The 14,138-nt window shown below is 48.0% G+C and overlaps 3 protein-coding genes across 3 annotated transcripts; 2 read left to right on the forward strand and 1 right to left on the reverse strand.

The window, feature by feature from the left end:
* The first annotated feature begins 757 nt into the window (after nucleotides 1-757).
* BDV27DRAFT_125203 (uncharacterized protein) lies at nucleotides 758-2,063 on the forward strand. The gene is made up of 4 exons (XM_032066274.1): nucleotides 758-871; nucleotides 989-1,105; nucleotides 1,174-1,290; nucleotides 1,374-2,063. Exons 1-4 carry the CDS (start codon nucleotides 793-795, stop codon nucleotides 1,682-1,684), a joined length of 624 nt encoding a protein of 207 aa, XP_031929576.1. The 5' UTR covers nucleotides 758-792; the 3' UTR covers nucleotides 1,685-2,063.
* Nucleotides 2,064-3,780: 1,717 nt separating this feature from the next.
* On the forward strand, nucleotides 3,781-12,397 carry BDV27DRAFT_125206 (FMP27 family protein). The gene is made up of 4 exons (XM_032066275.1): nucleotides 3,781-4,230; nucleotides 4,290-11,578; nucleotides 11,632-11,729; nucleotides 11,782-12,397. The coding sequence occupies exons 2-4, from the start codon at nucleotides 4,292-4,294 to the stop codon at nucleotides 11,834-11,836; spliced, it is 7,440 nt and encodes a 2,479-aa protein (XP_031929577.1). The 5' UTR covers nucleotides 3,781-4,230; nucleotides 4,290-4,291; the 3' UTR covers nucleotides 11,837-12,397.
* Nucleotides 12,398-12,539: 142 nt separating this feature from the next.
* On the reverse strand, nucleotides 12,540-13,972 carry BDV27DRAFT_143583 (uncharacterized protein; the record flags this gene model as incomplete). The annotated part of the gene is made up of 5 exons (XM_032070126.1): nucleotides 12,540-12,891; nucleotides 12,974-13,085; nucleotides 13,145-13,243; nucleotides 13,285-13,342; nucleotides 13,400-13,972. The coding sequence occupies 5 exons, from the start codon at nucleotides 13,970-13,972 to the stop codon at nucleotides 12,540-12,542; spliced, it is 1,194 nt and encodes a 397-aa protein (XP_031929578.1).
* Nucleotides 13,973-14,138: the final 166 nt, after the last annotated feature.

The following is a 14,138-nucleotide window of genomic DNA, read 5'->3' on the forward strand; positions in this document are numbered from 1 at the left end:
AGAAGTGGTCAAACTACTAGAACTCCCCACCTTTTTTTTTCTTTGCTTTTCTTTTTTTTTATCTCTATTTATATTATTTTTTATTATGACCGGCGAAGGAGGATTTTAGTTTTGACAATTTTAAGAGGATTCATAGCACTAAAATCGTAAAACTAAAAATTCATTTGGCTTTAAGCGGTTGATCTCTTCCCTTGCAGGTTGGACGCAAATGGCATTGTTCTGGAATTGTACTTGACGATTTTCGCCGTGCAGGATGCGTTCCATGATCTTTATTACTACTTAGGATACGAACGGAAGCATCCTGTTGGCTTGATGCTATTCGATAAACAATTGACGAACAATTAACCTATTATAGAACTGCATAGCAACCGCTGGGCCCTGGGAATTTTGACTCGGGTAGTCAGGAACCCTAGATGAATGTGGATTCCATTGTTCCCCAAGGACATCTTCGCCAATTCTATACTTATCACAGCCGGTTGAGGTGCTACATAACCGGACCAGACTCTCACATCTAATCATTGCAATATATTTAATTAAAAAAGTAAGACCCATTATATATGAAAAATTAATAACGTGGAGGACAAAATCGTAGTGAAAAGAGAATAAATAACTTGTCATGTGCCCTCGACGTAACTAGTTAACTAGTTAACATGCATCGCCTTACATAATCTCACATATCACGTGTACTACCGCCCTTCGCCCATCCAGACAATAAAAGATGCCAATGGCAGTAGTAGTGATATATCTGGATTTGATTCGAGCTTCTGGTTTGCGGTCTGGACGGTTCACAAGATGAGTGACCAGAATAGTCAAAATCCGAATTTAGAACCTAACGCTCTTTTCTCTTCCCTGAAGGTGGGAGCTCTAAGCGGTTAGTGTTGGCTTTGCTCATAGAACCTACCTCTTGATTCAGTCGCTCGAAAGATACACTTTTTTTTTGGGACTAAATGTACCGTGTTATCCGGCTGCTTACTGGTTTATCATGCAGGCTCTGCAGGCCTTGTCTATGGAGGGATTTCAGGCGTCGTTCGTTCTTCTCGCCACCCAGTGATTCATTCTATATCTTGTGGTATCCATTGGTTCGCCTGTGGAACCTCTTTTTGGTGTAAGTTTCTTATCCTCCTGCTTTCCAGATGTTGGGAAATTTTTTTGGTGTTGAACTCTCTTTGCCAGGGCTAAGGAGCAATATCTTGAAGCTCCATTATGAAGATAATGCCACCGCGAAACAACGCGCTTATGTCAGCGCCTTGTCAGGAGGAATTGCTGGCGGAGCCGTGACAAGATTAATGGGTATTTACTATTTAACCCTCTGAAGCTTTACTGCCAAGCTCCGGTAATTGGATGTCGATGACTGACGTGTGAACAACGATCAGGAGGTCGACTCATTCCAGGGGTTGTCGTCTTTTCGTTACTAGGCTATCTCGGGCAAGGCTCTTATAATGCGATCGACAAATGGCAAATAGAGCAGGCCAATGCTCCATCTAAGCCAATCATCCAGCGAATCGCTGACTCGAAATGGATCCCTCTCAAGTCTCTTTCGGATGATGACTATAGAGGGCTTCTAAGCGAAAAATTGCTGAGTATTGAGGCTGAGATGGCACTTCTTGATGAAAAGATTGAAGAACTTGAAAAGTCCAAGTCCCGTGGATCAGAAGCAGGACCACCGAAACCCGAACCAAAGTAATACAGAGAATCGATCAGTATTCTTTCTCCCCTAAGAGATGGTCCCCTGTCGAAATTGCCATTCGATCGTTTGTCGGATCGAAGCCAGATGAATACCGGACGACCCTTATTGCTTCAAGGGAGTTCGCCCTTGAATTTTTTACTAAACACGAGCACTACTATGTGATGTATTATCGACGGCGTAAATACGGGACCTCCTGTTCTGTGGAGGAGTCAAAACATGCTCAGTTTTACCTGCAGGAAAGGGTGGAGGGGACAATTCTGAAATTACAGTGTGCCCCCTTGGACATACATATGTACATCGTCTTGTATATTAGTTTACGGGAAATGAATGGTCTGTACGATAAGCTGTATAGTATTAGGATTTATTTAGAAATCTGACAGGCCCAATCTTCATAAGCGAGCGAGTCAAGTTGTAGGGAGGTGCACCCATGGACGTGTATCTAGTACTAGTGAGATTGGACACGTCGGTATGACCATTACGTAGGTGGTTCTTGATTGGTGTAAGTAATCTTCCTGGAGAAAGCTTTGTTCCGATGAAACGTCTGTAACATGATGAAGAGAGTAGTGGCGGAATGCAAGGTACTAGTAGATAAGTCAGTTAGGAATGAGCTACTACTACTCCGTAATTACCCAGAATGTAAATCATGAAGCAAGAGCCCCCCACCAGAGTACCGAGAAATAGGGGCTACGTATGTATGTACTTTACAGAACATCGCAGCTCACGTATATGACATGCGTGGTCGAAAAGGGTAAAATGCAGCGTGGAACCGTATCCAATTAGTTCGTAGCAGGAATCAGCCGAGACAGCCGACCGTCCAGAACGGAAGCCTACCAGAAGACTCCCCGTTTGGGTCCAAGTGGGCGGCTTTCCGCTTCCAGTTCTGCCCGCGCGCGACCAGCTCGACGACTAAGGACTAGTGATTGACTGGCTCGACTTGTCTTTTTGCTTACTAGTACATGAAAGTTAGATAGATCTATGGTTCGTCGGACCCGAGTCGCCCATCCTGTCCTATACTGCATCTCTCTTTTGTCCTCTTACTTTTCCCCCTCAGTTCAGAAGCATGAGTGACTCGCAGTTCTTACGTACCTCCTGCGTCGCTTCTCCGGCTGGTGTACAGTTCCGGTCTTAACGGAGACCTGGCCCTCACCGGCTTCGAGCCCTTTGAAGATTGAATGCTTCGGAGGTGCTCCCCACCGTGGAAAAAAAAAAATAAAAATTCTTGAATGAACACAGAAGCTGACGGCCTTGATCGTATCCCGTGGAATTATTAACGACCTCCTAGTCTCGCATCTCGATGGTTCAATTGCTGCGCTGGACTTGTCCTATTCAACGGATCAGCCCTCCTGACCGCGAGCCACGATGAGGCTCTTCAGCCCGACCACGATCCTTGTCGGGTTCCTTCTCCTCTACCTCTTCTCATTTCTTATCTTCGCCATCGTTCGGATCGCGACGGGAATCTCCATACAACGCATTGGCTATTTTTCTCTCCGCCGCATCGCATACGTCCCGAAGCAAGGAGTGCAGATTGAACTTCGTGGCCTTGGACTGTCTTTACACCCCCCTTCGTTTGCCCAACCGACATGGCTCAGCCTTCGATTGACCGACTTGAAGGTAACCGTGGACCCCGCAGCTCTGGCCAAGAGTAAGCGCAATGGAAACCACCCCGATGCATCGGAGCCCACCAGCCCAGGGGATTCTTCCCCGCCAGAGGATGAAGATAACGCTTCCTTCCAAGGGCGGAGCAAGACTTGGAGAACGTTAACCAAGCTAAAAGAGCAAGTGAAGCGGCTACATCGCAAAATACACTGGCTGAAATTGGTGGATGTTGTGGCGGTTAACACTACCGTGAATTTTCTTGAAGCTGGCCAAATTCAGGTGGGAAGCCTGTCATTGGCAGTGGACACTAGACGTAAGATGGTGGACAGAGGGAAGCTATTCCGCCGCAAAAAGTATGAGTCCGGTGAACACCGGCCAGCCGAATGGATAATGACGGTGCAAAATGTCCTTCTTACGGTCGAAGGAGGAGAACCAACAGAATTGCTAGACAACATTGGAGTCAATGTACATGGGATGCTACATAAAGACCTTGAAGGGCTTAGGGATGCGTCGATTGCTCTAAAGATCGGGAGAATGCATATTCCTTACGATGATCTGATGACACTCGCACAAAGAATCAAGAAGTTCCGGCAATCCTTCTCGGAAGCTTCAAAGTGTGAAGCGGACGATGAAGTGTCTTTTGCAGACTTCGTGGAGGAATTGGACAAGCCTGGAAGCCAGGATGATGCACTTGTCCAAACCGTTGCCGATTCAAAGGAGTTTGCCAGCTCTCTGTTGCGGGGAATACATGAAATCCAGATAGCCTTGAGCTTTTTTAGGTTATCGCGAGCTATCCAGCCACCTTCGCCAAAGCAGAGTTCCGTCTATCTGAACATTATATCCCATGAGATAGGGATTGATCTGCATCGGATGGATCAGAATAGTCCCGCTCATCGCATGTATTTCCAGCGGAACGACGTCGCGCATCAAGCCCTCCTCGCTGCCATCTCTCTTTCGGTCAGTTTAGACGACAGTTCGGGGGAGACGGATAATATCCTTTACATACCTATGGCCACTACAACCATAAAGACAACTCTCCCATCAAAGACGATCAGCTCGTTCAGTGAATGGAACCCGGAAGAGCGAAATACTAACATCCTGTTTGCAAATCTTGTGGTAACGTCTCCTTCCATCGATTTAGAACCAAGGCATGTTTCTCGGCTTCTGGGATTGGTTCAGGATAGAACATCCTCCCCCCGTGGGAAGAAGAGAAACAATCACCGACTGATATCCCGGTTGCTCCCTAAAGCAAGTATCAAGCTCTCGGTTCATGAGCCTGTTCTTCGATTCATCTTGCCCATCTCCGAAGCCTCCGATGGCCCAACAGAAGACTACAATCTACTCATATGCTCTATATCCTCAATATCACTCGACATAGAGTCCTCTCATTCATCGGAAGGCGGTGTCCACTATTCCTTATCGTCCATTTACCGGGTGGCGTCCCACCAACTGTATTATCAAACACCACTGGGAGTCAAACATAATCTACTCACAACGGACAATATGGAACTGAAAGTCCTTCTTAGTGCATCCCCAGAGGTATGCGTGATCGCTTCCGGGTCATTGAATACATGTTCTGCCCACATGGTCAATGGAGAGGTCAATCGAGGCATTCAACAGGTGATTGAACAGTTCCGAGCCCAAGTGAAGCCGAGGAGAAAGGTTTCAATGTCGCTTGAAGAGCGGAAACCTAGTGTTCTGAGGCGCCTTCCCCCTTGGCTGCTCCGGTTCCAATTTGAAGCCACGGGCTTGAGCCTGGAAATCGCCGGTGTGGATGAAGCGGTCTCAGAACTGTCTCGTGGGGTTTCCCTCCAGCTTCATTCGTGGACCGCAGATTATAAAGCACAAAAGACCGAACAACCCAATGTGAGTATCGTACGGCGACGGACTCCCAGTCATTCTACGATCGGCGACGAATCGCCCTTCAGGTTTCCTCCGACATCACCCCCAAGACAAACACAACGTGGTGCTGCAGACGGGAGGCGACTCGCTCTGCATGTTCGTGGTTTTGAAGGATTTGTTATAGAATCTGAAGATTATCTGGAGGCGGAGCCTTTCTTTTCACTTCCCAGGTTCGAGGTGGCTTTAAGTACCTTGAGCGACCGTCTTGGGCCTATCTTCCACGTCAACTCCGTGATAAAGGGTGTTTACCTACAGTATTCCCTTTATCGTTATTACTGCGTAGGAGTTGCCGTATCCGTGATCCAGAGCGCTTTCTTCCAACGTTCTCCAGCAACAACACCTCAGACCCCTTCCCCTTGGAACTCTCCTCCTTCGTCGCCCCGCCCATTCGTACAAAGGAATGAGCTTATTACGGTAGATGTCAGAGTTACTGTTGTTCAGGTTAAAACTTTCCTTCCCTCAGATCCCCCTATGATGCTCCAGATTTATGGGCTTGCTGCTGGCTCTCACCGACTCTCTGTTCCATTTGTTCGAGCTCACCTAGTTCGGCTCCATGCTGAGGCCCCTAAACTCAAGGGGGTCTGGGCACGAATTATCGGTATGACCAATGTCAGAGTCGATTTCCGCACTGCCAAATTAAAGCAGGGCGTCAATTTGACCGAAGAGAAGTCGATAGACGTGTGGGCTGATTTTATCCGCTTGGGCGTCCCGCACCACATGGTGATGCATCGCATTTTTGACAACGTGATTAATACATCAAAGGCCCTCAAGCAACTTCACCATCGCTTCAAAAACCATACGGCGGAGTTTGACTCGTCAAGAGACCCGGAGGAACCGAAGAAAGTACCCAGGATATCACTGCGCAGCAAAGCACTGTTGTTTGAAATGGAAGATGATGCATTTGAATGGAAACTAGGATGCATATATCGTGCTGGCCTCCTGGAGCAACGCCAGCGCCTGGCAAGAGAAGAGGCATACGAGTTGAAAGTCCAGAAGATTAAGGAATGTGATCAACGGCGCGCCTCATCGAGATTGCGTGCAAAGTCGAGTCACAGAACCCTTCGCAGTGAGAGGGTTAGCGGGGAGTCGAAAAGAAGCAAAAGTGCCGATGCGAAGCCGCGCAGTAGTGATGCAGATGACAGTAAGCGTGGACGGGGAAGAAAATTTCGCTATGACACTGAAGGTGCAGCTTGTCTCTCGGGCGAATCAAAGATATCAGCAGAAGTGGCCTGGTATCGACTCCAGGAATACAATGCAAGAAGCTGGAAGAAGAAGATCGATGGTGCCTTGAAGTTCCAGGGTACCTCGATCAAAGAAGTACGAAACCTCTTCTCTGGAGCCGATGAGCCACCTGAGGACGTGGAGGAGACGGAGACTGTGCTCTCTATTCCGAACAGGCCTGCTCTTATGGCGGCCTTAATAAGCGATATCAATCTTGTTATAGACAAGCCGTTCTTTCCTTTGGAAGATTATCCAACATTCCTCCACAGGATTGGAAAAGGCATTCCAATGTCTACACAATATGCATTACTCATTCCAATGAGCTTCCAGTTGGACATGGGAGAGGCCCGCGTCAACTTAAGGGATTATCCCTTGGACTTGTTGCACATACCAGCTCTACGCCCTGGACAATCACCAAGGCTTCCAAGCTGGTCACTTCGAACCAACTTTGTCATCGCGGAAGAATATCGTGATTATAAATCGGCCAGGCAAGTCCAAGTAGAGCTTGTTTCTCCAACCGAACTTCCGGACGGGTCCAGAAGTCCTTCGTTCGAAATGAGCGTTTGGCGATCGGTAAGCCCTGTCAAGACGTATTCTGATCCGACAATCGAGATCAACACGAGTCTTCCAACGAGCATTTCTTGGGGTATGTCCTACCAGCCTGTCATCCAGGATATGATGAAGATTATAGAGGGATTCACCAAACCCGAAATTGATCCTTCCGACAGGGTTGGCTTCTGGGACAAGATTCGATTGAGCTTTCATTCCCGCCTTCGAATTCTCTGGAAAGAAGACGGGGATGTTCACTTGCGTTTGAAAGGCTCTCGTGATCCGTATGTCGTAACCGGTTTTGGAAGTGGATTCGTCATGTGCTGGCGCAAGGATGTCAAATGGGAAGTCCACACTAGCGATGATCCGAAGGAGTTCATGAGTGTTACTAGTGGGGAGTATGTGCTAGCGATTCCAGACTACAGTCACGAAGCCCGCTTCATGGCCGAGGCCACGGCCCAGGACCTGGAAAGCACGACGTCAAGCGAGCTGAAGAACGCGGCCCATTTCAAGAAAGTTGTGATGAAATTGTCAGGCGAAGTAAAATGGGTCGTAGGTCTTGTTTTCGAACGTAATGTCGATGAAAAGAGGCGGTCGTTCCAATTCATGCCGCACTATGAGGTTGTCCTCCAGAATCCAAAATATGTCGACCCCTCCGAACGTGCGGTGTATGACGCCTATCGTGGGTTCCGGAGTAACCATATCCATCTATCAATCTCTGTGCTTGCCCCAGAGAGTAGGGATTGGTCTGTCGACCGTGTTGAATCACCCACTAGCTACAATACTGTCCATCTCACTCCGCGATTCTTTACTCACTTTTTCAATTGGTGGTCTCTTTTCTCTGGGGTAATGTCACTTCCTGTTCGTCAAGGTCCATTGTGGCCCGGCATCACCAAGACTAGCAAGAAGTTCAATCGTCATCTTGCCACTGTGAAGTATCAACTGCTCTTCGCTCCGTTGTTTGTAGCTCACATGTACAAGCACAAGGATCGCGAAGACTATGGCGAGGACGTCGTTACAGCGACAGGAATCAAGGTTCGCTTGGACAGTCTGAAGCTTGATGTGCACCAGAGACGCGAGCAGGTTAAGACACTGGCAAAGGGACGCCTCAAGCAGACCCAGGCGAGCGCCATGCGGATTAACCAAGCCGAGCTAGATTTGCAAGCTGCAGATTTTAGAGCTGTTTCGGCTAGTATTGAAGGGACAAACTTGGATGATATTGAGCAAAACAAGAACGATATTATCTCGTCGTTCCAGCAGCCTGTGCCCTCCGTCGATCTTTCCCGATTTACGATCCCGGATCACAATCTCGATTGGATCGATATGGATGATTTCGTGGAGCTGGATTGGATCCTTCCTCAAGAGTCGAACCCACGAACGCAGATTTTGCCATTAGCATTTACACCACGGTTTACTTATTTCCGCCAGACAGATCATGGCGACATAAGTCCAGACGAGACAGGCTACAGTACATTCGGCAATGAGCCTACTCACGCATGTGTCATGTCCGAGAGTAATGAGCCACGCAGAGTGCAAATGCAGTTAATCAGAGAGCGTCTTGCCCATGTTGAAACACAGGTCCAGGATTGGGAACGCACAATTGGAGAGCAAGAACTTCGCATGGCCAAGGATGTCGATCAGGATCCTTCACTACGGACGGACCATGAGAACTACATCAAGCAGGCGCAATCTCTCGCTCGGCGGCGGGCTTTCCTTGCCTCCGCACTTCAGCGTCTCGAGCGGCAACTTGCTCGAGAAGAAATGAGTTCAACAAAAACAAGCCCTGAAACCGTCGCAGCCGATGTTACCAACCGAGTAGGGACAGATGCAGACTCGAGTAACGATGGCAAGGATGCGGATATGGACGGGCTTTATTCGTCGCCTCACGACGAGTTTTCCACCAATTTCAACAATCGTTTCATAATACACAATACTCAGCTAAAATGGAACAACTCACTGAGGAACATCATATTGCGTTACAGTCACCAGGTGAGCCAGAGGCGTGGATTTGTGTATTACATGTCTCGAAGGGCGGTCAAATTTATTCTCGATATCGTCGACGAACAAAGCAAGAACCAGCGGAGGCATTCCAAGTTGTTCAAAAGTGCGTCGAGACGCCCCTCTGACATCCGTGGGCTTGTGGATAATGAAGAGGACGGAACCGTGGAAGATCGTATCGAGCAACTACTAAACGATGCGAAACGTTTTGTAAATGCCGACGAACAAGAGGGCTCTGACCACAAGAAACAAGACAGCTCAAAGTCTGATGATTCTAGTGAGAATATTTCACCGGAATTCACACCGCAAAATAGCTATCACTTGCGGCTTATCGCTCCTCAGATCCAGCTCCAAAGCGAGAAGAACCAAAAGTCGGTCGTATTGGTTGCTGCGAAGGGCATGCAGCTGAAGGTCGTGTCAATCATGGACAAGGAACGTGTTTCTGACGATGTCAGTGGTCTGGTACAGCGCCGCTTCTCCCTCGAGATGGATGGTGCTCAATTCTTCGTTGCAACGCAAAAGAATCTGATGAAACATTTGCAGTTCTATGCGGGCAACAAGTACGGCAATTCTCCAGGCTCAGCATGGCCGCCTTGGTTGACTATCGAAGCGATGTTTGACTTTGAATTGAATCCATTCGGTTTCTCGAGGATTGTTCAGAAGACTTCTGCCAGCTTGAGATACGACAAGTATAACAATCTTCGTCTGAAGTACAACGAAGAAGTGGCAAAGGGACAACCTGATCATGAGCATAGTCTCCGCAGCGAGGAATCTAGAATAGATCAGATCAGCGTCGAATTCCCTCACTTCCGCGCTATCTGCGACTCGGCTGAATACTACTCTATGTACATTATTGTGCTTGATTTGCTGCTTTACAGCGAGCCTCTGGAGAAAGTCCGAAGTGAACGCCTGGAGAGAATCATGCTCAGTTCAGACTTCAGCGACCTCAGAGGCGCACCGGAGATGGTGTTTAAACTGCAGTCTCGAATTCGGCATCTGGAAGAGATCAAGGAGCATTTCCAAATTCATGCCAAATATCTGGACAAACAGGGCTGGGAAGATCGCATGGAGCTCGAAAAGGACCTTGCTCAATGCGAAGATGAGTTGTTCTTTATGATGAAAGCAATAACAACTTCTCAGCGCAGAATCGATCCGACAATGTCTGGGGCCCATGGCCTCATGCGTTGGAACATATCAGCCCACGAAGTTGTCTGGCACCTTATGAAGGACGAAACCGAACCATTAGTCGAATTCCAGCTACGAAATGCCGAATATGAACGTACTGACAATAGTGATGGGTCTAACCACAATCTCGTAGCAGTCGAACGACTGTATGGATTGAACCTTCTTCCGGATGCCATCTACCCTCAAATCATTGTGCCGTATCTCGACCAAGCCAAACCTCTGGACTCACCGGATGATTACATGATCAAGGTTAAATGGCACATGCTTGAGGCCGTTGCCGGTATCCCTGTTGTGGATAATTTTGAGGTGTCACTTTTCCCGCTTAAGATACAACTGGAGCGTGAGCTTGGCCAAAAGGTGTTCGAGTACATATTCCCTAATGTCGGAGCGAGTGGGTTTGAAAACGGGGGCTTTTCACCCTTGATGATAAAGAATATGAAACCACTAGAAGATTCCGACGAAGAAGATGAGGAGGCAGAAAGTCCGGCCCCGCCTCGAAGCGCCCATAGCAACACGGATGTCTCAACAGAAGACTCGCAGAAGGGACCGGGCGCTATCGAACTGAGGTTACAGCCGACGTTCACGTCATCTGACGATGCTAGACCCCGATCGGCACGCTCTAATCATCTGAAAGGCCTCGCCATGACGCCCCACCATAAGGATAGCAACCGACTTGGACCTTCCGAACCTTCTCGTCAGACAGCGCGTCCGTCAACTAGTGGCGGCTTATCTACTAAGAGATCTGCGGACAGTTTACGATTGCTATCGAGACAAGGCACGGACAAAACCCTTGCAAATGGCTCAGGCACCAGCGTTGGTGAAGATAAAGGGAAGAAGTTCGGTTTAGCCAAGCTACCCAATAGGAGCAAGTCCAAAGCAGCCACCGACGATCTATCCCAGATGATGTCTCGCGCATCGAATTACATGACGCTAGCTCATGTGAAGGTGCGGGATGTTGTACTTTGCTTGAGCTACAAAGGCAAAGGAGATCATAACCTGGAGGATATTCACGACTTCGTCTTCCGTCTGCCAATTCTGGAGTATCGGAACAAAACATGGTCTAACTTGGACTTGGCCTTGCGACTGAAGAAAGACGTCATCAAGGCTCTTATATCTCACGCACCTGCAATACTTGGGAATAAATTCTCACATCATCGTCCTACGAAACAACAGCAGAAAAAATATCGCGATATAGCGAACTCTTCTCAGCTGCTTCACAACCCTGACAGTGCGGCAATCACGATATCTGATAAAAGCCAGACGAGCCAGGACTCGAATAGCGAATACTCAGAGTCACAGTCGCAGAGATCTGTTCATTCCGGAAGCTCTCGACTCGTTCGTTCAAATTCCTTAGGGTCCAGTATGCTCAGCATTGAGCAAAGCGGCCTAATGTCTGACGCTCGATCTGCAAGTGAAGTCGACGTGGATGCTCGTTGGGAGGTTAGTGTTGAATGGTTCTAATAATACTAGGAGTGTCGCTAACCTGTGTGCAGCAATCTCGCAGGATTGTGAATCCTCCATCCCGGCCTATGACTTCAGGCACTGCAATTGCCCGTTCCGAAACTAAGCGCTGGGACGGGGCTGATGAGGGGTGAGCTATATTTGTACTGGACTGTAGAGTGCTTGTGCTGACTGCGATTTAGTCACAAAATGACGATCCGTAACTTTGGCCGCAAATTGATGTCGTCCCGGAAGTAATTGTCCCACAGAAAGGACGTGTATTATGGCTTCACAACCATACCAGATGGGCGGAACAAGCTGAGCTTCCCTGACCGTTTAACCTTCTTATCCTCTATTTTCTACGTCACACTCTCGTGACCTGCCATTTCTTGCTACATGATACCCCAAATGCAATGGGCCGTATATAGGCGTCATCTGTTTCACTGGCTTCATATTATGAAACATGTTTTGATTTGTTGTATCAATCCTATCCTGCTTGGCTAATTGAGACATTTCTTGTGACATTTTTGCCCTTGCTCTGTCGTTCGTGTTATAGGCTGGCTCGAGCAATGAGCTCGAGCCCCCTTTGCTATGTATACTTCTTCACTTTCTTTCCTTTATCTATTATTGCCATTCCATGGGGTCAGGGGCGTATCGGAGGGCCTCTACCGGTTTATCTGAGAGCCACTGGTGACAAGACATATACATGCATCGGGTATATATCTGGGCTGGTGTATAGGTACACAGTGTATTGAAAGGGGTATCAGCGTATTCTTGTACATTGAAATACATTCGACAGTTCAATAGTTATCTATCTCATTCATTATCTTTTCAAACCTATATTTCCACCTAAAACGAGTACTGTTTCCTTCATCAAGCCCCGTTCTCAGAGTGAATAACTTATCTATAGAACCCAATCACAAGCCCGTCATCATCATACGGAAACAAACCAAATATATCTCTATCCACTCTGACTAACAGCACTTATAGCCTTTTCACAAATCTGCTTAATCTGTCCCCACCTACTAAGCAACATCTCCAATCTCCCCTTCTCCCACTTCTTCCCATCACTACTACGTCTCCGAGACCCACCCAACTTCTCCAACATAGACCCAATAATCTCCATCGTTTTCTCACACTCCTCAAGATAAACCCGAATCCAGCCCCGAATCACCTCTGCCGATTTCTCCGCATCGAAGGCCCGTTTCGACCGGCCCTCGATATAGATCCGGAAGTCCCGCTTTGACATGTATTTGAGACAGGCTGCTGTTTCGATACTGGCGGTTACTCCAGTTTCTGTGACTTCGAAGTTGCTTTTTTGGGGATTTTTTGTTAGTATAAATGGGATGGGGGGATGGCGAGGGGCCGTGGTGAGAGAGTGGGACGTTGACGTACCCGAAACAGTCTTGATGGACTAATTCTTTTTTGTCCGTTATTGTTAGGTCTTGGAAGATTATGTCGTCCAGGTATATTGAGTCGGATTCGTTGTTGTCGAGGAAGAAGCCGTCTATGGATTTCTCTTTTTGTTAGATGGAGATAATTGGGAGTGGTGCAAGGGGAACTGACATTCGACGAAGAGAAAGTCGTTCGAGTGGGCGCCGTAGCTCATGTAGATTTCTGAGCCTTTTTCTGTGGGGATGGTTAGTTTCATTTGGGAATATTCTTCTACCGTAGTTTAGGTAAATGGGGTTGGGGTCGATTTTTACCGTATCGTTTGGTTGCTCGGAATGTGTAGTCGATATGGTCGAATCTGACTTCACATGCCTTTTTATCTGTTAGGTAGGGAAGTTAAGAAGTAAGTGAAAGGATGAGTGGGCTAACCGCGTTATCCTCGTGATTGAAATAATCAGCATAAGGAACCATGGCGATGGCGTCGTTCCAATCCTCCGGTTCGTCCTTGCCGGGGGAGATATAGTAGAAGCTTCTTGAGTTGATGATGAGCCAGTAATATGCGAATGTCTTCCACTCCGTTTTAGGGAACACGGAGAGAACCTGTTCCCAGGCGTGTCTGAGTCGCTTTTCCTCTTGCGCGAGCATGTTCTGATACCTGGTGTCGTAGTCGACGCCTACGGGCACGTTTTCGAAAGAATTCCATAGCCCAGATACAGAAGGGGGCAGAAGACTTGGTGTCGAGGAATTGCCCCCATCATCTTCAAAGGCCGAATTAGACCGTCGGAGATGAGCTGGCCATAGTATAGGCGTGCTATCTTCGAGCTCCTGCCAGTTTGGCCAGACGTTGCGCCAGGCGTCTATCTCTTTCAGGGTTTTGACGTCCCCGTGCGTGAGATATGCGGCTAGAATGCCGTGGATGGTTGATCCCTCGGGGAAGAGATCCACGAATGAAGACGGGATAGAGTCAATGGATAGCATCGCCGTTTGTGGGACGGTGAGCATAACTTCTCCCTCCTTTCTCGTAATGGCTTGTCAGTCATTGTAGCAAGGTTGTATGGTTATGTTTGTTGACATACTCACTTCTATGGTCTTCGTTGCAATCATTCCTAACCGGCGGCCGGGGAATCGAGCTGGCGCTATGCCATTGATCTCGATCCCTTTCGAGATA

The sequence above is a fragment of the Aspergillus caelatus genome (assembly GCF_009193585.1).
Source record: "Aspergillus caelatus strain CBS 763.97 unplaced genomic scaffold BDV27scaffold_50, whole genome shotgun sequence".
Classification (NCBI taxonomy): domain Eukaryota; kingdom Fungi; phylum Ascomycota; class Eurotiomycetes; order Eurotiales; family Aspergillaceae; genus Aspergillus; species Aspergillus caelatus.

What these genes read in the sequence shown, in the direction of transcription:
- BDV27DRAFT_125203 (XM_032066274.1), top strand. Translation starts at nt 793, where the DNA reads ATGAGTGACCAGAATAGTCAAAATCCGAATTTAGAACCTAACGCTCTT. An exon ending in CTGTGGAACCTCTTTTTGGT is followed by an intron (nt 1,106 to 1,173) that starts GTAAGTTTCTTA and finishes TCTCTTTGCCAG; the next exon opens with GGCTAAGGAGCAATATCTTG. An exon ending in AGCCGTGACAAGATTAATGG is followed by an intron (nt 1,291 to 1,373) that starts GTATTTACTATT and finishes AACAACGATCAG; the next exon opens with GAGGTCGACTCATTCCAGGG.
- BDV27DRAFT_125206 (XM_032066275.1), top strand. Translation starts at nt 4,292, where the DNA reads ATGGCCACTACAACCATAAAGACAACTCTCCCATCAAAGACGATCAGC. An exon ending in ACGTGGATGCTCGTTGGGAG is followed by an intron (nt 11,579 to 11,631) that starts GTTAGTGTTGAA and finishes ACCTGTGTGCAG; the next exon opens with CAATCTCGCAGGATTGTGAA. An exon ending in TGGGACGGGGCTGATGAGGG is followed by an intron (nt 11,730 to 11,781) that starts GTGAGCTATATT and finishes ACTGCGATTTAG; the next exon opens with TCACAAAATGACGATCCGTA.